Source organism: Lipotes vexillifer, unplaced genomic scaffold (assembly GCF_000442215.2).
Source record: "Lipotes vexillifer unplaced genomic scaffold, Lipotes_vexillifer_v1.1 scaffold496, whole genome shotgun sequence".
In the NCBI taxonomy this organism is placed as follows: Eukaryota; Metazoa; Chordata; class Mammalia; order Artiodactyla; family Lipotidae; genus Lipotes; species Lipotes vexillifer.
Window position 1 is genome coordinate 1,019,891 of NW_006786690.1, and position 24,678 is coordinate 1,044,568.

At 48.7% G+C, this 24,678-nt stretch overlaps 2 protein-coding genes across 2 annotated transcripts; both read left to right on the top strand.

Annotated features, from left to right (window-relative positions):
* Nucleotides 1-2,125: 2,125 nt before the first annotated feature.
* Nucleotides 2,126-8,788, top strand: GPATCH3 (G-patch domain containing 3). The gene is made up of 7 exons (XM_007459103.1): nucleotides 2,126-2,574; nucleotides 3,839-4,257; nucleotides 5,800-5,974; nucleotides 6,308-6,367; nucleotides 7,187-7,308; nucleotides 7,417-7,544; nucleotides 8,046-8,788. Exons 1-7 carry the CDS (start codon nucleotides 2,142-2,144, stop codon nucleotides 8,281-8,283), a joined length of 1,575 nt encoding a protein of 524 aa, XP_007459165.1. The 5' UTR covers nucleotides 2,126-2,141; the 3' UTR covers nucleotides 8,284-8,788.
* A 202-nt stretch (nucleotides 8,789-8,990) lies between these two features.
* GPN2 (GPN-loop GTPase 2) lies at nucleotides 8,991-20,427 on the top strand. Its single transcript, XM_007459104.1, has 5 exons — nucleotides 8,991-9,611; nucleotides 10,198-10,354; nucleotides 13,274-13,434; nucleotides 18,075-18,205; nucleotides 19,703-20,427. The coding sequence occupies exons 1-5, from the start codon at nucleotides 9,201-9,203 to the stop codon at nucleotides 19,773-19,775; spliced, it is 933 nt and encodes a 310-aa protein (XP_007459166.1). The 5' UTR covers nucleotides 8,991-9,200; the 3' UTR covers nucleotides 19,776-20,427.
* The last annotated feature ends 4,251 nt before the right edge of the window (nucleotides 20,428-24,678 follow it).

Genomic DNA, 24,678 nt, shown 5'->3' on the forward strand with positions numbered 1-24,678 from the left:
TGAAAATAACAGGTAACATCTAAGGAGGGCTTACTGTATGCTAGGCATTTACTGAGGACTTTCTTTTTTTGCGGTATGCGGGCCTCTCACTGCTGTGGCCTCTCCCGTTGCGGAGCACAGGCTCCGGACGCGCAGGCTCAGCAGCCATGGCTCACGGGCGCAGCCGCTCAGCGGCATGTGGGATCTTCCCGGACCGGGGCACGAACCCGTGTCCCCTGCATCAGCAGGTGGACTCTCAACCACTGCGCCACCAGGGAAGCCCTACTGAGGACTTTTATATGCTTGATGACATTAAATTCTCACCACAGTCCTCTAAGGGTATGGACTATTATTCCTATCCAACAGATGAGGAAATTTAGGTTCAGAGAAGTTAAGTAACTTGCCCCAAGTCACACTGCTAGCTAAGGATCAAATTTCTAAGCCTTGACTTTTTTTTTTTTTTTTTTTTTTTTTTTTGGCAGCGCCACGTGGCTTGCGGGATCTCAGATTGAACCGGCCTGGCAGTGAAAGCCCGGAATCCTAACCACTAGGCCACCAGGGAACTCCTTTTATGATCTTAAAGCATAATTATATGTGTATCCTTAAAAGATGTTGATTTGTATTTTTTGAACTTTATACAAGTGGAATATTCTGTTTTCTGACTTATTTTCACTCAATATCATATACCTGAAATTATTGGTACTAAATGCCAGTTTTTGCTCTTACAAACACTGCAGCTATGAATATTCATACATACTGTCAAATAACAAACAAATCTGGACTTAGGAAGGAAGGACTTTATTTGAAGTGATTATTGCAAGGAAGGAAAGGAACTACTGAAATAGGGAGAAGGAAGCTATTGCAAAGAGAGGAGCTCTAACCATAAGACCTACACGTGTCTCAAGGGTTAGGCAAAGAGGTTTTCTTTCATAGGGAGGAGTAAATAAGGCTAGAAAAAACTGGGTGTGAGGAAGTGGGATGACCAGGAATGGTTTATGGCACAATAGATCAGAGAATATTTTACCCTGAACCCAGCCTATTCTCAGGAGGGGCTGTTAAGGAGAGGTTGTGTACAGCTCAAGCTGGGGGAGGGGGACACAGCGCAAAGTTCATGGACCTGGAGGAAGGAGAGAAGCTTAACCAAAGTTTAGTTAACAAGCATTTTGTTTTCGTTTTTCTGTGGGGAAAAGCAGTTCATCTAAGCGTTTATGAGGCAAAGAATTGAAATTTGGAGTCTGTGTCTAGTTTTGCCATAGGTGAATAAGGGGGCACCCATGAGTTTTATCTAAGTAATATAAGGAAGGGTGTCTCTTTGCAGTAAGTTGTGTTCCAGAACACAAAAGGGTGGGAGGGGTTTCTTAACTTTTCCAGGATCACAGGGCTTGAGCGAGGTTCAACATTGTCGGTACATCTCCTGATAAACATACGCAAGAATTTCTTTAAAATATATAACCATAAGTGGAATGGCTGGGTCAAAAGGTATGTGTAGTTTCACTTTTACAGGGTAATGCCAAATTGTTTTCCAAAGTGGTGGTACCAGTTTACACTTCCAACAGCGTATGGGAGCTCCAGTTGCTCTACACCGTCAGGGTTTAAAAGAGGATTTGAGGATTTAAAATTTTTTGCCAACCTGGTGGCTATGAAGCGGGTCTCATTACATTTCCTTGATGATTGAGACTGAGCATCTTTCATTGTTAATTGCATGTGTTTCTCTTCTGTGAAGGGTCTTCGGCCCACTTTTCAATTGGATTACCTTTTTCTTACTGATTTGTGAGAGTTCACCAATATGTTTTGGTAGCATAAATGGATTTACGACTGAAAAGGCTCTAAACTGATAAAGAATTGCGATTAGGTTTGGGAGCTATCCAACAGCTAAAAATCTTAAACACTGCCTCTCCCTCAGGCTTCTGATTTGATCCTCACTAGCGTCTTATGAAAGAGAGCCGTAACCCCACTTCTCAGGTCAGTTTTACCCATCACCACCGGCTTCTGTCTGTGGGAAAGGGACCTAGCGACTTCCTTCCGTGCTTTCCCAGCTCTTGGTTCCACGTCCTCAACCCCGGCGAACGAATCACCGGTTACGCAGTATTTATTGCAGCACCTCAGCGCCCCTCGCAATATTCTCGCAAGTGTTGGTTCCAGCCGATCATGTGACACCCAAGATGGCGGCGTCCAGCTCGGCGGAGGAGGCGGCAGTTTACTTAATAGTGAGCGGTATCCCGTCGGAGTTGCGCTCAGCCCAGCTACGGAGCTACTTTAGCCAGTTCCGGGAACAGTGCGGCTGTGGCTTCCTCTGTTTCCACTACCGGCATCGGCCTGAGCGGGCCCCTCCCCAGGCTGCTCCCGACTCTACCCTAACTCCTATCCGCCAGAGTCTCGCCCAGACTTCACTCAACGATGCCCGCACTCTCTCCACTCAGGACTCTGCTCCCGCCCAGACCCGCACCTGCTGCTGCGTCATCTCGGTACGGGGGCCAACTCAAGCCCAGAGGTTTCTCCGTATGTACTCGGGCCGCCGGTGGCTGGATTCTCAGGGGACTTGGTTACCTGGTCGTTGTTGCATCCGCAGACTTCGGCTACCTACTGAGGCATCAGGTACGAGTTGGAGAGATAATAGACTGGGACCACCAGAGGCACTGGAACAGAGGCCCCGTCCCTGAGGATTGTTGAGGATAAGTCAGGTCTCTCGTTAGGGATCTTTAGGAGTTTTTAATCATTTCTGGACAAAGTTTCAGGCTCAAATCGCACGTTAGAAAAACTCGGGGGAAAAAAAAAAAGAGGCCTATTCAGATGATCTTTCCAATTTATTAAGTCTATTCCGAGACCCTTTTGATTTTGCACTGACATAGAAGGGGAAAAAGGAAATCAGATATTGTCTTTGTTGCTACCCACCCAGTCCTCTGTTGGCAAGATGCAAATGAAGAGACAAACTCTTTTCTCTGGACAGCTCCCATTTTCATGGGAAATCACTTTGATAGGGAAACAGGAAGCACAGTGCAGGGCCCTCTAATTTATTCATTCAGCAAATCTAGCCTGTATTGCTAGACGTAGTGTGACTCTAGCTGGTATGCAGAGAACAGTTGGACACAGTCTGTGCTTAGAATCCAGAGAGGAAGACAGATTTGTAAAAAGGTAAGTATCACAGAGATGCCATTCTAATTGTTAATGTTTACTGAGCACTTCCTGTGCACTTCCTGGGCACCGTTTGAAGTCTTTTCGTTTTCTTATTGACTCCTCACAACAATCCTATAAGGTAGGAGCTATTGTTACCCATTTTATAAGTGAGGAAACTGAAGAATACAGAAGTTATGTTATATTACAAGGTGACAGAGCCACAATACTAACTGGGCATTTTGCTCCAGAGCCTGTGCTCTTTAACACCAACTGCTGTGAGATGACAGAGGAGGGAGAAACCCATTTCCTAGAAGGATTAGGAAATGTGGCTTTGCATCTAGATCTTGAAAGATAAACAGGAGCTGGTGGGAAAGAATGGTGTTCAAAGTAAATGGCATTTGCAAAGACACAGAGATGTGAAAGCCCATGAAACTCTCAGGGCATGTTAAATTGTTTAATGTGATTGGTATGACGGTGTGCAGGGGGTGAGGGTTGGTGGCAGTTGAAAATCAAAAGGTCATCAGGAACCAGATCTGGAAGAAACTTGTGAGCTTAGCCTAGGTGATGAGAAATGGCATGAGATTACTAGGTGGTTCTGGTCAGGGAACAGAGGAAGGGACTCTGGAAAAGTTTGAAAGGGAGAAACAGCATTAGGCTAGAGGACTTAAACCTTGAACAGTTTCTGACTCAAGTGTTGCTGGAGACTTCTAGGTTTCAAGAGCTAGTCTTCTTCCTTCTTCCCAAGGTTTGGACTCCTTTCCCTTCAAGACCCGGAAGGAACTGCACAGTCGCAAGGCTGAGAGTGAAGCCTTCACGCTGGCCGACCTGAGGCAACTGCCAGAGCTGAACCCACCGGTGCTGATGCCCAGTGGGAATGTGGGGACTCCCCTGCGGGTCTTTTTGGAGTTGATCCGGGCCTGTCGTCTACCCCCTCGGATCATCACCCAGCTGCATCTCCAGTTCCCCAAGACAGGTTCCTCCCGGCGCTACGGCAATGTGCCCTTCAAGTATGAGGACTCAGAGACTGTGGAGCAGGCAGAACTTGTGTACACAGCCGAGGGTGAGGAGATACCCCAGGGAACCTGCTTGGCAGATGTACCAGCCAACCCCTGTGAAGAGCCAGAGGAAGAAAAGGAAGAGGAAAAAGAGTCACACTCAGATGACGTGAGTACAGAGAGCCGCCTTGTCCTTGCTGGCAGCTTAGAGAGACCAAGGCATTGACAGTACCACTCTAAGGTTGTGTATTACCAGTGTTCTAAACCTGGGGTCCTCAGGAGGCTTCCAAAGACTTTGAACTCCCTGACATTGAACGTAAAACTGCATTTGCACGTGCAGGTATATGTTTCTTTGGGAGAGGGGCTAGAGATTTTATCAAAAGATTCTCAAAGGGGTCTTCTTTTCATTTCTTCAGAAGAAATGTAAGGAGGGACCCTTTCATTGATGAAACCTACTGACCAAGAGATAAGATCACCTAAGGAAGCAGAGGCACAGCTGGGATGTGAACCCAGTCCCCTTCGCTGCTTGTCTAACTTCTGTGTGCTTTCATTATGTGGTTGAGAAGTCGCCTCTATTTTCTGACCTTGAGTCTGTGGATTGAACACTAGCCTCCACTCTAACTTTATCAATGAAATAGACATTTATTCTACCTCTTTCTCCAAACTTGGTTGTTCATCCATACAATCGGGAGAGGTGTGATTTGTTGGGAAACTTTTTTTTTTTTTTTAAATGCATACTCTGGGTAAGAAGTAATTGACCTGTGTCTTCAAAGTTCCCAGCTCAGAGTTGCTAACACATCTGGACCACATCCTTAGTGTGTGGTACTGTCCTGCCTTTTCTCCAGCCTCTGCTCTGTAGCAGTGATTCCTGAGACCTCCTGGAGTTTAACTGGGGCAGGAGTCCCCAAGATTTCAAGCCAGGAGTCATTCTGTCATTCCACAAGTCCAGTCAAGCAGTTGTAAACACAGGGGCTAGCACAGGATTCCAAAGACATTCTAAGACTCATTTCCTTCCCTCAAAGAGCCTTCAAGCTCCCTGAAGAGAGAGAACCAGCATCTGGAAAGGGGATGTGGTATGGCATGGGTTTGAATGCTGGCTCTGGCCCTCTCTTAGGCAAATCACTTTACTCCTCTCGAGTTTTCCTAACCTGCAGAATGGGAATAATGGTACTAACCTCACAGGGTTGTTGGGGTGATTAAAGGAGCTAAGGTATGTGAAGGGCCTGACACAGTAGACGATAGGTTTAGTTCCTGTCCCTTCTTTCTTTGTGACATAATGTAGAAAGGCATAAACAGGGTGTATTGATTAGCAGTGAGAAATTCAGAGACCAGTGAGAGTGCTGTGGGCCTCAGTGTGGGGGACCTCATGTGAGCTACAGAACTTGAGGAATGAGGAGGATTTAACCAAGTAAAGAGGAGGTGGTGGTGGGAGAGGAGGGCAGATGTTCAGGCAGGGAGAACAACATGGCCAAAAGCACAGGGATAAGAGTGAGTCAGGCTTGTGGCGGAAGGGGCCAAGTATGTTGAGAAACAGGGCATGGAGAGACTTTTTGGTCACGGCTTAGGGGCCAGAAAGTGCTGCTTCTCAGAGAAATTTGGAGGAAAGGAGCCGAGGTCCCATCCATGGGACCTCCTGTGCAGAGCTGCCCTCCTCATGGGCCTGAGGTCAGGAAGCTGGACAGGCAGGTCACCTCTCCCCACCTTCTCCCAGGACGATGAGCGGGGTGAGGAGTGGGAGCGGCACGAAGCGCTGCATGAGGACGTGACCGGGCAGGAGCGGACCACTGAGCAGCTCTTTGAGGAGGAGATCGAGCTCAAGTGGGAGAAGGGCGGCTCAGGCCTGGTGTTCTACACTGACGCCCAATTCTGGCAGGAAGAGGAAGGAGGTAACACTGGCACCAGGGCAAGGGCAGGGGTGATCCCTGCTGCGTTCGCTCAGGGCGCTCTGCTCCACACGGTGGGTTCCCTGGCAGTGAGCCCAACTAAAGGGCTAGGGAAGAGGCTTACGTTGGTTATATATGAGAGACCAGCCATCCTTTCTAGGGGTGAGGGATCAGTGGAGTAGAGAGAAAATGCCCTCCTACAAATTCTGAATGACCCCCTTCAGAGGAGAGACTTGAAGATAAAATCAAAAGCCCCAAGTTCCAGAAAGTCTAATTTAACTCTTGACAGAACTGAGAGTCCTTGGCTCACTCTGCTTGATGCTTTTCTATCTGCAGACTTTGATGAACAGACAGCCGATGACTGGGATGTGGATATGAGTGTGTACTACGATGCAGGTACTGGGCCAGAGGTTGCAGTACTGGGAGGTGGAATGGTGCCCTGGCCTTGCAGTGACACTTTACCAGAGACCTGCTTAGCAGAGGCTGAGACAGGGCACCAGTTCCCTTGGGGTAGCCCGCTGAGAGGGTTCCTCTCTTAAAATATCGCTAGTTGAGTGCATTAAGTGCTGGTTGTAGGCAGAGCCTTTTTCCTTTCTTTGTGCAGGAAGGACATGTGGTGACAGCCCTCAGGGAGCTCTGGTTCTGACGGGCAGACCCTAGTAGAGTGGGAGGGTCAGGAGTTCGGGCTCTGGTTAAGAATTTAGATTCTGGAGTCAGAAATGACCTAGGGTGGCTGTGGGGGTGGGAAGGGAAGACCTGGGTCCTAATTCTCTCTCTCATTTTTTGGCTTTATGATTTTTCTGTACTTCAGTTTCCTCATCTGTAAGATGAGACAGCTGTGGTTCTTATTCTTGGTGAGCTCCCAGTCTAATGGGAGAAATAATAATACAGTAATAACACACCATAAAAATGAATATTGGGCCTCCCTGGTGGCGCAGTGGTTGAGAGTCCGCCTGCCGATGCAGGGGATAGGGGTTCGTGCCCCGGTCCGGGAGGATCCCACATGCCGCGGAGCGGCTGGGCCCGTGAGCCATGGGCGCTGAGCTTGCGCATCCGGCAACGGGAAAGGCCACGACAGTGAGAGGCCCACATATCGCAAAAAAAAAAAAAAAAAAAAAAATGAATATTTAAATCTTGTGAGGAGGGCCTAGAAACCTGATTTTCCCCGCTTCTGCTGAGAGAGACCCTTCCACAAATTGGGCTGTACTTCCTCAGATGGTGGAGACAAGGATGCCCGAGACTCTGTCCAAATTCGTCTGGAACGGAGACTCCGTGATGGCCAGGAGGCCGGCTCTGTGATCGGACACCAGGTGGGCACCTTTGAGCGCCACACCAAGGTGAGCACTGTGCCAGCCTGCTGACCCCTCTCTTTTCCTTCTTTACCCTCATTCCTTTCCCCGCCCCCACAGGAGCCCCATCTTGAGTCTTCTCCCTTCCCTCTGCAGGGCATTGGGCGGAAGGTGATGGAGCGGCAGGGCTGGGCCGAGGGCCAGGGCCTGGGCAGCGGGTGCTCAGGGGTGCCCGAGGCCCTGGATAGTGACGGCCAGCACCCCAGATGCAAGCGTGGATTGGGGTGAGTATGGGTGAGGGACTTCCCTGGGAGCCCAAGTGAGCCTTTCAGCTGTACCCTCTTCCCTCTGGTTTTGGATTGGGTGCTAGAGACGCCTAGGGAATGAACTTCAAAACAGAATTCGAAGGAAAAAGTATGTCTGGCGCTAACGTTTTCAAGACCGAGTCCTCAGGCTTGACACGATCATTAATCTCCTGGGGGAGTCATTCCCCCAAGTCTGAGGAGTTTGGATTTGATGATTGCTATTAGAAAGTGACTGTAAGTCACAGAGTGGTGACAGTTGTTCTAAATTTCGTGTACCATTTAAAATGAAAGCAGTATGTGAGGCCTCTGGTTGCTGGCACTATCAATGGATGGATAAGGGGGCTGGAGAGCAAAGATCCAGATTTAAATGCTCAGTCTTTGGGACAAACCAGATATGAATCAGCTTTTACCCTGTCCTTTCTCAACCCCTTTACTGCGGTGAGATAGCAGCCCGCTCACTGAGAGCTCTTTTTGATCCAGGTACCATGGAGAGAAGCTCCAGCCATTTGGGCAACCCAAGAGGCCCCGTGGAACTGGCTTAGGGCTCATCTCCACCATCTACGATGAGCCCCTACCCCAGGACCAGGGGGAGTCGCTGCTCCGCCGCCAGCCACCCACCAGCATGAAGTTTCGTACAGATATGGCTTTTGTGAGGGGTTCCAGCTGTGCCTCTGGCAGCCCCTCAGAGCGTGAGTGGCAGGTTCAAGGGCTTCCTTAATGAGGATCACTCATAACTGCACAGTGGCAGCCCTCTGCCTGGCCTTATCTCCCACGGAAGCAGAAAGAACTCTGGGAGCAGCAGTCTGCGCGGCTTGTTCAGAACTTGCCTTCTGCCTGTCTACCTCAGGGGCATTTTTACAAAAAGCCCCCTATCCTCCCCTTTGATGACAGGGCTTAATGACTTGTCCTCGGTGGGCTCCTAACCCTAGTCCCTGTTTAGGCTTGCTCCTGTTGCCTCCCCCAGCACCTTGAAAACTGGATTGACTGAGGTTATCGTCACAACCTTCCTGGGGGCAAGGGGAGGGTGGGAGTGGGTTCAGCATGAAGCCCAGAAAGAGGGGAAAAGGGACATGAAAGAGGAGAGGATTTGTGGTTGGAAGAGACGGTCTTGGGGCGGGCCCTCCACCGCCTCTACCCTTAACTGGCTGGGACCGGGCAGCGGAGAGTCCGCTGCAGGTGTCCCGGGTCTGCGACCTGACGAGAGAATAAAAAAGTTTACTACCGAATTTCTCTTTCTCTTCTAATTCGGCCGGGAGGAAGGTGGAGAAATCCCCAGAAAGGTAACCGCCCCCTCCCCCAGGCCCCCCACGTCCGCCCCACGCACCGACGTCACCACGCCCTTCGGCGCCAAGCTGTTTCGTCGCCTTATGGGCGGGACTTCCCCTCCGGGCCCTGCTGTTTCCGACGTCGTCCGGAAGTCGGGTGCTGGTCCCGTCAGTACCTGGCCATTTGGTCGCCTCACATCGCGTGGGTCCTTGCTCTTCCTCCTTAGGCGACCCCCGGGCATCACCGCCGGCCCCCGACGAAGTGCACGTCAGGGATCCCGTTGCCCTCGGCTCTCGTCTTCGGCTTGGCTCCCGCCCTGCTTCCCTGCCGAGCTTACCTGCTCCGCACGGAGCCGTGTGCCGGCTGCCCATGGCGGGGGCCGCTCCGACCACGGCCTTTGGGCAGGCGGTTATTGGCCCTCCGGGCTCGGGGAAGACCACGTACTGCCTGGGCATGAGTGAGTTCCTGCGCGCGCTGGGCCGGCGAGTGGCGGTGGTGAACCTGGACCCGGCCAATGAGGGGCTGCCGTACGAGTGCGCCGTGGACGTGGGCGAGCTGGTGGGGCTGGGCGACGTGATGGACGCGCTGCAGCTGGGGCCCAACGGCGGCCTGCTGTACTGCATGGAGTACCTGGAGGCCAACCTGGACTGGTTGCGTGCCAAGCTCGACCCCCTCCGCGGCCACTACTTCCTCTTCGACTGCCCTGGCCAAGTGGAGCTCTGCACGCACCACGGAGCCCTGCGCAGCATCTTCTCTCAGATGGCGCAGTGGGACCTCAGGGTGCGTCTGGGGATGGGCAGGCCCATTTTGCAGATGGACGAACTGAGACAGGGAGCAGAACAGATGCCACGCCCCCGTGTCCCACAGCGAGGTAGGGGCCGAGACGCTTTGGAGTAAAACAGATGTGAGTTCGAATCCTGGCTCTGCTACTGCCACTGACTCGCTGTGTGGTCCTGGGCAAGTCAGTTTATCTCTCTGAACCTCAGTTTTCTCATCTGTAAAATGGATGTGTCAGTACCCAATTTGGGATTATTGGGAGTATGGAAGGAGTTATGTGGAAAGTGGCATGGTAATTGTTGTGACTTGTGGGCAAAAGAAAGTGAAAGAATAGAGTCAGGTGCAGTGGGAATTGAACCAGTTGCCCACTGGGAGGCTCAGTGCAAGGCATCTTGTACGAAAAGATGCCTCACATCTCCTGGAATAAGGAAATGACTGTGGCTATTAGAATGAAACAGAAGCAGGATAAAACTAATGGGAAGACTTTCCCTTTGCCCTCAGAAGTCCCCAGTCTGATGGGGGAGGCATAGGCCCTAATGTTCCCTGCCTCCCCAGGCCACTCTCACCCTGTCTCTTCCTTCCCTCCCAGCTGACTGCTGTCCACCTGGTGGATTCTCACTATTGCACAGACCCTGCCAAGTTCATTTCAGTACTGTGTACCTCCCTGGCCACCATGCTGCATGTGGAGCTGCCCCATGTCAACCTCCTCTCCAAGATGGACCTCATTGAACACTATGGGAAGCTGGGTAAGAGATCCTGTTCTGACAGGCAAAAAGTAGGGCAGCGGCTGGGCTGGAGTGAAGCAGAGGTCTCAGCTGAAGGAAGCTGCTTCCAGGGACCATGCATGGCCTGGTGATAATAGCCACAGTCAGGTCTGACCCTTGCCCATTTATTTTGTGCCACTCTGTGCCAGATACTGTTCTGGGTTTTGGGGACAAGAGAGCTACAGATGGTGATATGTATTGTGAAGGAATTAGAAGAAAGTGATGGGATAGTGAGTGGTTGGGAGTGAGGGGAGTGAACAGTACCATCTGAGCTGAGACCAGAATAGTGAGAAGGAGCCAGCCAAGGCAGAACTGTTCCTAGGCAGAGGGACCAATAGGGGTCCCTATTTCCCTAATCCTTAAGGAAAGAGTTTTGTTTTTTTGTTTGTTGGTGGGTTGTTGTTTTTTTTGCCATTTCACATGAACCACAATTTTTTTTTTAATTAACTTATTTTTTTGGCTGCGTTGGGTCTTCTTGGCTGCGCATGGGCTTTCTCTAGTTGCGGCGAGCAGAGGCTATTCTTTGTTGCGGTGTGCGGGCTTCTCATTGCGGTGGCTTCTGTTGTTGCAGAGCACAAGCTCTAGGCACGCGGGTTTCAGTAGTTGCAGCATGCAGGCTCAGTAGTTGTGGCACACGGGCTTAGTTGCTCTGCGGCATGTGGGATCTTCCCAGACCAGGGATCAAACCCATGCCCCCTGCATTGGCAGGCGGATTCTTAACCACTGCACCACCAGGGAAGTCCCAGGAAAGAGCATTCTGTGTTCAAGGAAAAGGGGGTGGGGAGTGAAGGGAGCCCAGGGTAGCTGCGATAGTGCCCAGGGGAAGGGTGGTAGGAAACGAGGTCAGAGAGGTAGGCAGGGGCTAGAACCTGTACTGTTGAAACACAGAGGAAAGCCATTGATGAATATGAAGCAAGGGAACACCATGAACTAAAAAGGCCCTTCTGGCTACTTTGTGAATTGAAAGGGGCAAGAATGAAAACAGAGATCCTGTAGGAGGTGTTTGCAGCAGCCCAGGCAGTGGTAGTGGGAATGGAGAGAAATAGATAGATTCAAAAGTTACTCAAGGGCTTCCCTGGTGGCGCGGTGGTTGAGAGTCCGCCTGCCGATGCAGGGGACTCGGGTTCGTGCCCTGGTCCGGGAAGATCCCACATGCCGCGGGGCGGCTGGGCCCGTGAGCCATGGCCGCTGGGCCTGCGCGTCCGGAGCCTGTGCTCCTCAACGGGAGAGGCCACAACAGTGAGAGGCCCGCGTACTGCAAAAAAAAAAAAAAAAAAAGTTACTCAAGAAATAGGATTTGCTGGTGGATTGGATGTGGAGACAGAGGAATTAAGGATGACTCTTAGGTTTCTGACTGAACCAGTGGACAGATAAAGGTGCCATTTGTCAAGGTGGGAAAGTCTGAGAGAGAGGTAGGCTGGCATGAGGCAGGGGCGTTGCCTAGGGGTCTATGGCCAACATTTTTTTTCCTGGAAAATTAGTGCCCTGCTGACTGGGGCATTAGTTCCCTAAATAGCATCTTCAGCCACAAAGGAACCTAGAGAAGAATAGCTGAAATGACCAGCAGTGAGCAGGAAGGGAGGTTGTAGGGAGAGTGAACTGTCAGGGCCTTGTCCAGGGAGGGTGACTGGCTGCCAGTTGGGACATGGAAGGATGGGGATAAAAAGCCCCATTTTATCTATGTCCAGATTTGTGTCTTCCCAAGCCTGTCTCCCCCTTCACAGCCTGCAGCCCAGATGGCTACATGCTGGTCCTCTACATTTCTAGCTCTGACTCTTGCCAGTCATCCTCACAAGAGACTGAGGTACAAACCAGATCAGGCAATTGAGGCCCAGAGACATTACATGAATAGCCCAAGGTCAGTCACTCAGCTAGCCTGTTAACTGAGATAAAATTTAAACCATGTGTACCTGGCTGCAGTTTCTGCATTCTCAGTGAGAAACATACCTGTCAGGCAATCCAAGAAGTTTGTTGGAATGCCCAGCACTTTCTTCCTTGCAGGCACAGGGGTGTCAGTTTCTAATTAGAGCTGATAAGAACACAGGAAGCAGAGCTCAGGGAGTGAGTCAGTCGATCCCAATAGCCTGATTCCCTCGGCTCACATTGCGACAGACCTGCTGAGTAGCCCAGCTGCTTGAGTCTTCCAGGCAGAAGTGGACAGTGCAGAGAGGCCCACTTTCCTTCTCTTAGTGCAAAGTTTGTATTCATAGAACTGAGTCAGGGACCTCTGAGTCATCTAGTCTAATCTTCTCATTTTACATTAAGAAGGAACTGACCTGGAAAGGAAAAGTGATTTTCCCAAGAGGCCATCCTGCTAGATAGAGGCGCTAGATAGTGTGCGAGCTCCTGGGAGCTCTGCCTGGCTGTGAGCTTTTCGAGGCAGGGACCAGGCACTATTACTGGTACACGTTCTACCTTACTACCACTGATCAAGCACTTCTCTGGACCAGACACTGGGGTTTATAGCACTTAATCCTCACAGTAGCCCCATGAGGTGGGTAACTGCCCATAGAGCTAGTAAATGGCAGAGCCAACAAGTGAAATCAAGTATTTTCTTCTTAGTAAGTTCATTTCACTGCCTCAGCAAATGTTTGTTGAATGAATGAATGAATGAATGAGTGAGTGAGTGAGTGAATGAAGGCAAAGGAAGAAGGAAAAAATACGGTCCCTGTCCTCAAGTCTTTAGCCTGATGCCAGTCGCTCCTGAACACCAGTTTCTCTTCTTTTTATTTTCTTTTTAATTAAAGTATAGTTGATATACAATGTTGTATTAAGTTCTGCTGTACAGCAAAGTGACTCAGTAATACATATACATACATTCTTTTTTTATATTCTTTTCTATTATGGTTTATCATAGAATATTGACTGTCGTTCCCTGTGCTAACCAGTTTCTCTTCTTAGCCTTCAACCTGGACTACTACACAGAGGTCCTGGACCTCTCCTACCTGCTTGACCACCTGGCTTCTGATCCTTTCTTCCGCCACTACCGTCAGCTCAATGAGAAACTGGTGCAGCTCATCGAAGACTACAGCCTGGTCTCCTTCATCCCTCTCAACATCCAGGTACAAACACACCTCATTTTATTGTACCTTGCTTTATCGTGCTTCACAGATACTGCTTTTTTTTTTTTTTTTTTTAACCAGTTATAGGCTTGTGGCAACCCTGCATTGAACCAAGTACATGTTCCAACAGCATTTGCTCACTTTATGTCTCTATGTTACATTTTGATAATTCTCACAATATTTCAAACTTCTTCATTATTACTATATTTGTTATGATCTATGATCAGTGATCTTTGATGTTACTATTATAATTGTTTGGGGCACCATCGACTGCACCCATATAAGACGGTGAACTTGGGAATTCCCTGACGGTCCAGTGGGTAGGAGTCTGTGATTTCGCTGCTGAGGGCACAGGTTTTTGTTTTTTTTTGAGGGCACAGGTTTGACTCCTGGTTAGGGAACTAAGATCCCGCAAGCCACATGGCGTGGCCGAAAAAAAAAAAAAAAAGATGGCGAACTTAATCCACAAATGTGTGTGTTTTGACTGCTCCACTGACTGGCTGTTCCTCATCTCTCCCTCTCCACCAGCCTCCTTATTCCCTAAAACTCCCTAAAACACAACAATGTGGAAATTAGGCCAATTAATAACCCTACAAGGGCCTCTAAGTGTTCATGTGAAAGGAAGAGCTTCACATCTCTCACTTTTTTTTTTTTTTTTGGGCCTTGCAGCATGCAGGACTTTAGTTCCCCAACCGGGGGTCGAACCCATGCCCCGTGCAGTGGAAGCACAGAGTCTTAACCACTGGACCTCCAGGGAAGTCCCATGCCTCTCACTTTAAAAGCTAGAAATGATTAAGCTTAGTGAGGAAGGCATGTTGAAAAGCCAAGATAGGCCAAAAGCTAGGCCTCTTGTGCCAAACAGTTAGCCAAGGTGTGAATGCAAAGGAAAAAGTTCTTGAAGGAACTGAAAAGTGCTACTCCAGTGAACACAGGAATGATAAGAAAGCAAAACAGCCTTATTGCTGATACGGAGAAAGTTTTAATGGTCTGGATAGATCAAACCAGCCACAGCATTTCCTTAAGCCAAAGCCTAATTCAGAGCAAGGCCGTAACTCTCTTCAGTTCTATGAAGGCTGAAAGACATGAGGAAGCTGCAGAAGAAAAGTTTGAAGCTAGCACAGGTTGGTTCATGAGGTTTAAGAAAAGAAGCCATCCCTATAGCATAAAAGTGCAAGGTGAAGCAGCAAGTGCTGGTGTAGAAGCTGCAGCAAATTATCCAGAAGACCCAGCTAAGATCATTAATGAAGGTGGCTACACTGGGAATTCCCTGGCGGTCCAGTGGTTAGGACTCTGCGCTTACTGCTGAGGGCCTGGGGTTCAATCCCTGGTTGGGGAACTAAGATCCCACAAGTGGCCGGTGTGGCCAAAAAAAAAAGGTGGCTATACTAAACAACAGATTCTCAATGTAGACAAAACAGCCTTATACTGGAAAAAGATGCCATCTAGGACTTTCATAGCTAGAGAGAAGTCAGTGCCTGGCTTCAAGGCTTCAAAGGATAGGCTGACTCTCTTTTTAGGGGCTAATGCATCTGGTGACTTTAAGTTGAAGCCAGTGCTCATTTACGATTCCGAAAATCCTAGGGCCCTTAAGAATTCTGTTAAATCTACTCTGCCTGTGCTCTGTAAATGGAACAACAAAGCCTGGATGACAGTACATCTGTTTACAACGTAGTTTACTAAATATTTTAAGCCCACTATTGAGACCTGCTGCTCAGAAAAGAAGATTATTTTCAAAATATTACTGCTCATTGACAGTGCACCTGGTCATCTAAGAGCTGTAATAGAGATGTTGTTTTCATGCCTGCTAACACAACACCCATTCTGCAGCCCAAGGATCAAGGAGTCATTTTGACTTTCAAGTCTTAGTATTTAAGGCATACATTTCTTAAGGCTGTAGCTGCCATAGATAGTGATTCCTCTCATGGATCTGGGCGAAGTAAATTGAAAACCTTCTGGAAAGGAGTCACCATTCTAGATGCCATTAAGAACATTCGTGATTCTTGGGAAGGGGTCAAAATACCAGTATTAACAGGAGTTTGGAAGAAGTTGCGTCCAACCCTCGTGGATGACTTTGAGGACTTCAGGACTTCAGTGGAGGAAGTAACTGCAGATGTGGTGGAAATAGCAAGAGAACTAGAATTAGGAGTGAAGCCTAAAGACACTGAATTGCTGCAGTCTCATAATACAACTTTATGGATAAGGAGTTGCTTCTTATGAATGAGCAAAGAAAGTGGTTTCTTGAGATGGAATCTACTCCTGGTGAAGATGCTGTGAAGGATGTTGAAATGGCAACAAAGGATTTAGAATATTATGTAAACTTAGTTGATACAGTAGCAGCAGGATTTGAGAGGATTGACTCCAATTTTGAAAGAAGTTCTACTGTGGGTAAAATGCTATCAAACAGCATTGCATGTTACAGAGAAATCGTTCGTGAAAGCAAGAGTCAGTTGATGTAGCAAACTTCATTGTTGTCTTATTTTAAGAAATTGCCACAGCAACACCACCCTGATCAGTCAGCAGCTATCACCACGGAGGCAAGACCCTCAACCAGCAAAAAGATTACGACTCACTGAAGGCTCAGATGATGGTCAGCATTTTTTAGCAATAAAGTCCTTTTTTTTGCGCGCAGGCTTTCTCTGGCTGTGGCAAGCGGGAGCTACTCTTTGTTGTGGTGCGCGGGATTCTCACTGCAGTGGCTTCTCTTGTTGTGGAGCATGGGCTCTAGGTGCCCCGGCTCAGTAGTTGTGGCTCGCTAGCTCAGTAGTTGTGGCTCGCGGGCTCTAGAGCGCAGGCTCAGTAGTTGTGGCACACGGGCTTAGTTGCTCCACAGCATGTGGGATCTTCCTGGACCAGGGCTCGAACTCATGTCCCCTGCATTGGCAGGCGGATTCCTAACCACTGCACCACCAGGGAAGTCCCATCAATAAAGTACTTTTAAATTAAGGTATGTACATTGTTTTTTTTGGGCATAATGCTATTGACTCTATGCTTAATAGACTACAGTATAGTGTAAGCATGACTTTTATATGCACTGGGAAACCAAAAAATCCGTGTGACTCACTTTATCATGAAATGTGCTTTACCTTGGTGCTCTGGAGCCGAACCCACAGTATCTCCGAGGTGTGCCTGTACTGGGCAGTAAGAGGCCTCGTCCCTTGGCTATTGGCTCTGCAGTGCCTGGGAGCACACCAGGCTACGTGTCCAGGAGGCTTTGAGGCCTCAAACAATGGTCTTTGTCCTGGATCCAACAATCATTCAGTCTCCTTGGTTTCGAGACCAGTGGTGGGCAGGATTCCAGTAAAGAGGGTAGACCAAATTTTGGCCCTATCTGTTCTGTTTTTTTGTTTTTTAATTTATCTACTTTTGGCTCTGTTGGCTCTTCGCTGCTGCGCATGGGCATTCTTTAGTTGCAGCGAGCGGGGGCTACTCTTCGTTGTGGAGCACGAGCTCTAGGCGTGTGGGATTCAGTGGTTGTGGCTCACAGGCTCTAGAGCGCAGGCTCAGTAGTTGTGGCGCACGGACTTAGTTGCTCCGCGGCATGTGGGATCTTCCCGGACCAGGGATTGAACCCGTGTTCCCTGCATTGGCAGGCAGATTCTTAACCACTGTGCCACCAGGGAAACCCTGTTTGTAGATCTTTTGGTGATGGCCATTCTGACTGGTGTGAGATGATATCTCATTGTAGTTTTTTGAACCCGTTCCCTGCATTGGCAGGCAGATTCTTAACCACCGTGCCACCAGGGAAGCCCCCCTGTTCTGTTTTGCTGGGTTCTCTCTACACATGTTCCCTCCTCGGTGTGAAAAAGGATGAGTTCAGAAAGTCATTAGCAAGGGACTTGACCAAGGCCAGGGACAAGTCTTTCAGCCTCCTTCAAGATGGGCAACTGCCTGTTGACTTTGCAAAGTAGTACCCAACCCTTGTGCCTCTCACCTTGCACCCTACAAAGGTAACCTGGGAGACAAAGGTGCGTGTTAGATTCCTTTCTGCTGGGGGTGAACTTAAGGGAACTTGTCTCTTCTCTGTTTAATGCCACACTTTTCTCCTCTAAAACGAGGAGGTGAAACCTATAATATTAATCATACAATTACCACTTATTGAAGGCTTTCTGTGCTAGGCATTGTGCTGAGGACTGTACATGCATTATTTTGATCTCTCTTTCCCATGATGTGATGTAGGGACCATTCTTACCACTTTTATGTGGACGAACAAATAAGTTACATGCATATTTATCGGGTGCCTACTGTTAGATAGGTTCTGTGCCAGGCACTGGGGATGCCTGGACAAACAAGTTCCCGACCTCAAGGGGTGCACAGTCAAGTAGGAGAGGCAGATGAGTTAATAACTTGCTAATAGTAAGATGGTAAGGATCATAGCTACAGTGGGGATAAACCCAGGGGACTGCGGGTGTGCATACGGGTGCTTATCTGTTCTAATTTGGGTGGGTTGGTAGTCAGGAAAGATGAGGTGTAGCCGGGCCTCTGGGCACATGTAGAAGTACTCCAGGCCAAGGGAGCTGCATGGACAGAGGCTTCATGAGGCAAGATCAAGGTGGGTGTTTGGAGACTGCAGTCGGTTTGGTACAACCCCAATTCCACATACCTCTATTTCACTCAGAGCTGTTTCTCTCCTCCCTGCCCAGGACAAGGAGAGTATCCAGCGGGTCCTGCAGGCTGTGGATAAAGCCAATGGCTACTGCTTTGGGGTCCAGGAGCAGCGGAGCCTGGAGGCCGTGATGTCTGCTGCGGTGGGAGCTGACTTCCACTTCTCCTCGTATCCTTGCTCGCTAGCCTCCGCCACAGCCAAGAGCGGGAGGCCAGGGGCTCAGGAATGGCCATGCCTGCCCTTGCAGATGACTGATTTCATGTTGACCAGTGGGCTCCCTGGTAACTGGTCCCTTGGAAGGCTTCAGGGTTGTTTGTACCTGAGGACAAGGGAGGCTGTTGATCAGAAGGAGCAACAAATACAGAGGCCCAGATATGAGCAAGCACTGGTCACTTAGGAGAGATGCAAGGGATTCGGTTTGCCTGGTGTCTTGAGTGTGAAGGGGAAAGGGAGATGCAGTGGGAAGGGGAGGTAGGCGATGGAGGAGTGTGGACTTTGGCCGTGGGTGGCCAGTGGGAACCAGCATACTCTTGTTGAGCAGAGCGTGACGCAATCAGATGTACATTCTTGAAAAGCACCTCCAAGTGTGGAAAATGCATTTAAGGGATGTGATTGGGAGCAGGAGAGTCTTTACAGTCTCCAGGTGAGATGGGATGCAACATTAGTAGTAACAATAGCAAAAAGGGTGTGGACTGGAAAAATGTGATGGAGACAGACAGCCAGAGCTGGTGACCAGGTGGTTATGGGATAGAAGGAGGTGGAGCAGAAGTTAGACTCCCAGGTCTCTGGTTTAGTCAGTGGTAGGGGGTGGTTGTAGTCACTGAGGCAAGAAAAGGAAGAGGAGAGGGCAGGTTTGTCATGTGGGTGGCAGGGATGGGAACTGGCAGCTGTTCTGTGTTTGAGGGGGCCGTGGGATGTATTGGAACCTCAGTCTCCCTGGTTGTAGAATCTCAAGTTCTGGCGCTGGAGTCCTCTAGTATAAGAGCCATGGTGGCCAACCTAGCCATAGTCAGACCCCAGACCCAGGCCTCAGGTCGGCCAGCCTCACACAGCTCCATGGGTAGTGTTGTGGTCTTTTCCTGTGTGACTCTGATTGATGTCCTTCCTGCCCCACTTTCCTGCTATTCCAGAGAGAGCTAGAAGGCACCCTATAGCCCAAGCAGAAAGTTGTTGTTTTCTTTGAGCTCCCTTGAGTTCCCTCCTTTAGCTGAAGCAGAGAAGTCAACAGAGAAGTCATTTGCTGAGCACCTACCGTATGCTGGTTGCCATGCTGGCGCTTTATATTCGTTGTCTCATTTGACAGAGTTCCTCACAACTCTGTATTACAGATGAGAAAAAGGAAGTGGCAAAATCAGGGTTTAACCCCATGGCCTGGCTCCAGAGCACATGCCACAACACAGAGCTGGAGGGTTAGTGCTCTCTGGTTCTCTGCTTCTCTACAGTGTGGGCAAGAGGCGAATAGAGGACCATTTGGGTCTGGTTATTTTGAGGGACTTCTCAGACCCAATTGTTCCCTGTTGCCTGAAGCTCTAATTATGAGGAAGGGAGTGGGATGGGAGGAACCTTCAGACGCAGCTAGAGGGCACACATCACAGAGGTCAGATCCTACCCAGACCAGTACTCCATCCTTGCCTATGCTATCAGCCTTGACGAGCCCTCCATCAGCACCCTGGGCCTGCAGGAGAAGTACCTGGCGCCCTCAGAGCAGTCAGTGGAGCAGGAGGCCATGCAGCTATAGCAACAAGCTGAGCTCTGGAGAACAAGACACACGACCCAGCACTGGGGAGAGTGGCACCTCCCAGTGAGCAGCGGACAGCTCAGTGGCCTGCAGATCCAAGGGCAGCCCTCCCAGCCAGAGCTGGGAGACTGGCGAGGGGATACTCAGCCTTGCAGAGGACTTCTGGCCAAAAGCCACAAATGTAGCCAAGCAGAGCACCAGTCACAGCCTCGTGAACTCTGGGTGCTGCCACCAGGGATTCGGCACTGGTCCCACTCGGGCTGGGACGGAATGTGCTACAATACAAGAGTTTATCTTCTACTTTTTGTGGCTTCCAAACTTTCTTCAATCATCCAGGCCGAGTGAGTTGGGAATATGGGAATGTCCCCTTTCCTCAGAAGAGTCCTATTTCTTCATACTACAGGGCAGTGTTTCCCCCAAAGCATGGGATCATACTAGAGGGTTGACTCTCAGTCCTCAGTTATGCTCTTTGATTAATCTTCCATTTTAACAGTGAACCTCAAACTTGAGGTCTCACAGACAACACTTCCTCGCAGATCTTGTAACGTTTTATTTTCGTTGTCTTTATGTCATGGTTTTATTGTTTTTTGAGGTTAAGTGTTAACTAGTTTTCCATTTATAGTAGTGATTAAAAGTTGAGTTTAAAATGAAATTATTTATACAAAATGAGTTGCTTAAAGAAAAATATCAGCATATAATCATATCATGAGGGCTGTGGGAAAAATCAAGATGGCTTGAAGTTGGAAATACTGGTGTTTGCTTCCTTTGCTCTTCTTGCAGCTGGTTGGATGCAATTCACATTTTCAACCAGTAGGTAGCATCCCAGGCTTATTTTTTTTATTTTAATTTTTTTTTTTTTTTTTTTTTTTCCGGCTGTAGCCTGGAGGCAGAAGGGGACAGATGGCTGTCGTGCCAGTAGTCTTATTTGCAGACACTCAGTACTGTTAATACATGGGAAGGGCTTAGCATTTTACAAAGAGCTTCCACACACACAGTCCTCATGTGGCTTTCACAGCAGCTCCTAGGGATATAGACAAGATGGGGAATAGTACTAAGCCCCACCTTACTGTGAGGAAACAGGAAGATGAGGAGTTTGAACTTCAGTCAGCCTGTCTCTCTCATAGCTCACTTTGCTGAATACTTAATGGGGAAAAGTCAGGGCCCTCCTCCCACAGGGTTTGTAACCAATCAATCAGGAGAAAGAATTTAGACACCTGTAGGGTATTAACTGAATCATAAATCAGGGGGAAGATAGATGACTGATGGTTCGGACAGTTGGAAAATTCAATTTAGGAAAACTGTTCTGAAGCAGCATTGAGATGGGGGTGACGGCTTTGATTCTCACATTTGGTCACCAGAGCAGAAGGCAGAAGAGTAAGGGGCTGTGAGGAGGCCCCTCGGGCTGGAACAGTGTGAAAGCAGCCGACTCCCACTCCCACGCCTGGTGGGACAGGGGATGATAACTGGGTGCTCCTTCCCCCAATTCTCATCTAAGGAGTTCAAAGCACCTCATCCCTATTGACACTGTACATGGTGGGGAGTGTCAACAGTGAAAGCCAGGGAAACTGAGGCCAGGAGGCACTGCCTGGGGCTGGCTGTGAGTCACCTATGGGGCCTGGAGCCCAGGAATAATGACACCCAGGCTGCTGGACAGATCCCTCATCAGTTAGGGCATGAGGGTGGGTGCTGTGTTTTTGAAAGTAATACCAATAGCTGTGGTCATGGGTTTTGATGCTTACCCCATCCTGGAGGCCCCAGCTATCCCCAAAGCACACCAGCTGGAAGGAAGCATCATTTAGAACTTTATGGCCTCACATGCAAGCACCCTGAGCATTTATTCTGGCCAGTCATCAAGTGAAGAAGGTTGGACAAATCCCAAACTTTATTTTCAGGCCTTGGTGTGACAACAAGGGTGTTTTCTCCTCTAGTAAATGGAGCTCTGTCCACTTTCCACTGATAGCAACGTGATTTTCTATCCCCCCTGTCATGATTGGGAGGGGATAGCACAGTGCACAAAAGCAGAGGTGTCTGGGTTCCAGGTGAGGTCTGTTCAGCATGAAGTGTGTAGGGTAAGAGAAAGACCATCCTCGATTTGTCAGCATATGACGACTGTCCTTAAGATTTCTTTTTTTTCCTGATAGAAAAGTGAAGAGCTTGGAAAATGAAAATAAGTCACCCGTAATCCCACCTCAGATAAATAATTTTTAAATATTTATAATAAATTTTCTATTCAAATGTATATTTTGTGTTTTTTCTTTCAAGTCTTATCTTTCTATGCGTTCAGAGGGATAGCTATAGCATTTATATACGTGGGATATATTGTTAATGCTTTGTAACCTGCTTTTTTCAGTTAACATTATTTCATGTAACTAAAACTATAAGGACCTTTTTAATGTCTACATGATAATGTTCTGGAGTATGGCTATAACATTGTTTATCCAGACTCCCATGGTTAGCCTTTAAGTTGTTAGCAGTTTTTTTGCTATTGTAAATAGTGCTGTGATTAACATCTTTGTCTGACTCTTTTTTTTTAACATCTTTATTGGAGTATAATTGCTTTACAGTGGTGTGTTAGTTTCTGCTTTATAACAAAGTGAATCAGTTATACATATACGTATGTTCCCATATCTCTTCCCTCTTGCGTCTCCTTCCCTCCCACCCTCCCTATCCCACCCGTCTAGGTGGTCACAAAGCACCGAGCTCATCTCCCTGTGCTATGCGGCTGCTTCCCACTAGCTACCACTAGCTGTCTATTTTACGTTTGGTAGTGTATATATGTCCATGCCATTCTGACTCTGACTTTTAACTTACGATAAAGTCCTAGAAATAAAATAGCTGATGTTTTCTAGGTTCTGGATTCATATTGCCAAAATGCCTCCCAGAAAAGTGCCACTTTACATCTCACAGGCACTGTCTGGAAGTGCTCTTCTCACCCCCGACCTCACTTGGCAATCGTGAACTTCCGGAGGGAGGAAACCATCCCTGAATGCTTTCCAAGGGACCTTCTTGGTCTTCTCTGCTAACCACTGACACTGGGCTGTACTGTGCATATCTTGGCACTGAATTGGGGACTTCCAACAACTGGAAGATAGTGTTTGGGACCTATCAGTGACCACAGCTAATTGGAAAGGCTTCCAGCCCAGACAAAGAGGCTTAGGAATGAGGGTGACACCCTAAAGCCCACAGAGCTGAAGCACAGCCAGTGCCCTCAGCTGTTCCTGAAGTCGCAAAACGCTCAGCCACAGCTGGCTGAGAATCGGAAGCCTGATCCCATTAGGGTCTGGGAAGATGAGGATCCCGTTAGGATCTGAGAGATTCTCTGTCCTTTCTCGAGGCTCCTGAGAGAGACAGGGGAGAGACTTCCCAGCACTACTAAGGCCCACCCCATTTTAGAAAGAAGCTGGGAAGCCCAACTACCTCAAAATCCTGGAGGGAAATTCTCTATCAAGCTGAGTAGCTCCCCTCCTCCCCCTTTTCCTCTCTCTTGCCCCTGGTTGTTGAGCCTTTACCCAGCCTCGTCTGGGCTGCTCACCTCCTCTTCCTGTCCCTTTTGGAAGGAAGAGTCTCAGATTACACAGACCTCAGTGGCATCAGGCTTGCTGAGGGTAGGGGAGAGCCATATGCCTCATTTCTAACCCACTGTGTCCTCCATGTCCAGCCAAGGAGCCAACTTCCCATAGCCCCAGAAGCCCAGGTGTCAAAGTGGCTCTGAGCCTTAGTCTCTTCATAAGCAAAACAAAGATGATAATATGTGTTGCCGTGAGGAATAAGGTATGAAACTGCCTGGCACATAGCAGTCACACCATGTGCTCTTATTACTGTATTCTGTTCTTTAGGAAGAAGCAGGATTGGGGCACTTTTGGTCAGAAGAGCAATCTTGGTGCAAGCATCTGAAATCAGGTTTTCCCAAAAAGGCACTGGACACTTGGACATTGTGTGTGTGTGTGTGTGTGTGTGTGTGTGTGTGTGTGTGTTGGTGTGTAGGAATATCGTGCCTTTCTGGCTTTCTGGAAGGAGACACAGTGGCCTGCCTGACCCCAATGCCTTGGCCTAGGGTGCCTGGTTAGTTCTGAGAAGGTACCTTAACCCCAATGCCTTGCTTTCTATCACCTACTTCTGTGGATCTACAAAGCCAATTTGGACTTTGCTCTCTGAAGGAGCTGCATATAAGAGAGAAGAGTAGATACCTTCTTTAGAGAATTTTAGGTTGCAAATTTTCCCCATACAACTCAAATTCTTAGGAGAGGAAAATCTTTGTAAGCCCTGGGCCTCTGTTTCCTGGGGGATAACCTGGCAGTGCAGAAAGGATAGGACTGTGGTTACTTGACTCTTTGTGAGCCCAATTTCTATCTAGAAAGCTTTGCTTTATCCCAGAACTAGCTATATTTCCATTTCCACAGTAGAGGACCTGGCACTAACCTGGTTTCCGGGCATTTGGAGGGACAGTTTTAAAACTAAGTTTTGAGCTCCTTGCTGCACACAAAAGCTTGCTGGAGACGCTGTGGGAAGAAGGAGGAATAATGGGACAAAGTTACCATTTTTAGGGAGCTCTCTGGGGAGATAAAAAATAAACCCAGGACATAGTTGCACACCTAGAGGTAGAATCAAGTAGGTATGAAATCATGACTGAATAAATGTATTTACATAAGTGAAAGAAGTTGGTGGACTAGATAGCGTACCCAAAGCTCTGTATGTGTTAAAGGGAAAGGGATGGTGGCTAGTCATGTTTTGACCTGAAGATGGCTTTGAAATTTGGAAAAGATTAAAAGAAAGTGCTCGGGGCTTCCCTGGTGGCACAGTGGTTGAGAGTCCGCCTGCCAATGCGGGGGGCACGGGTTCGTGCCCCAGTCTGGGAAGAGCCCACATGCTGCGGAGCGGCTGGGGCCCGGGGCCCCCGCCCCCC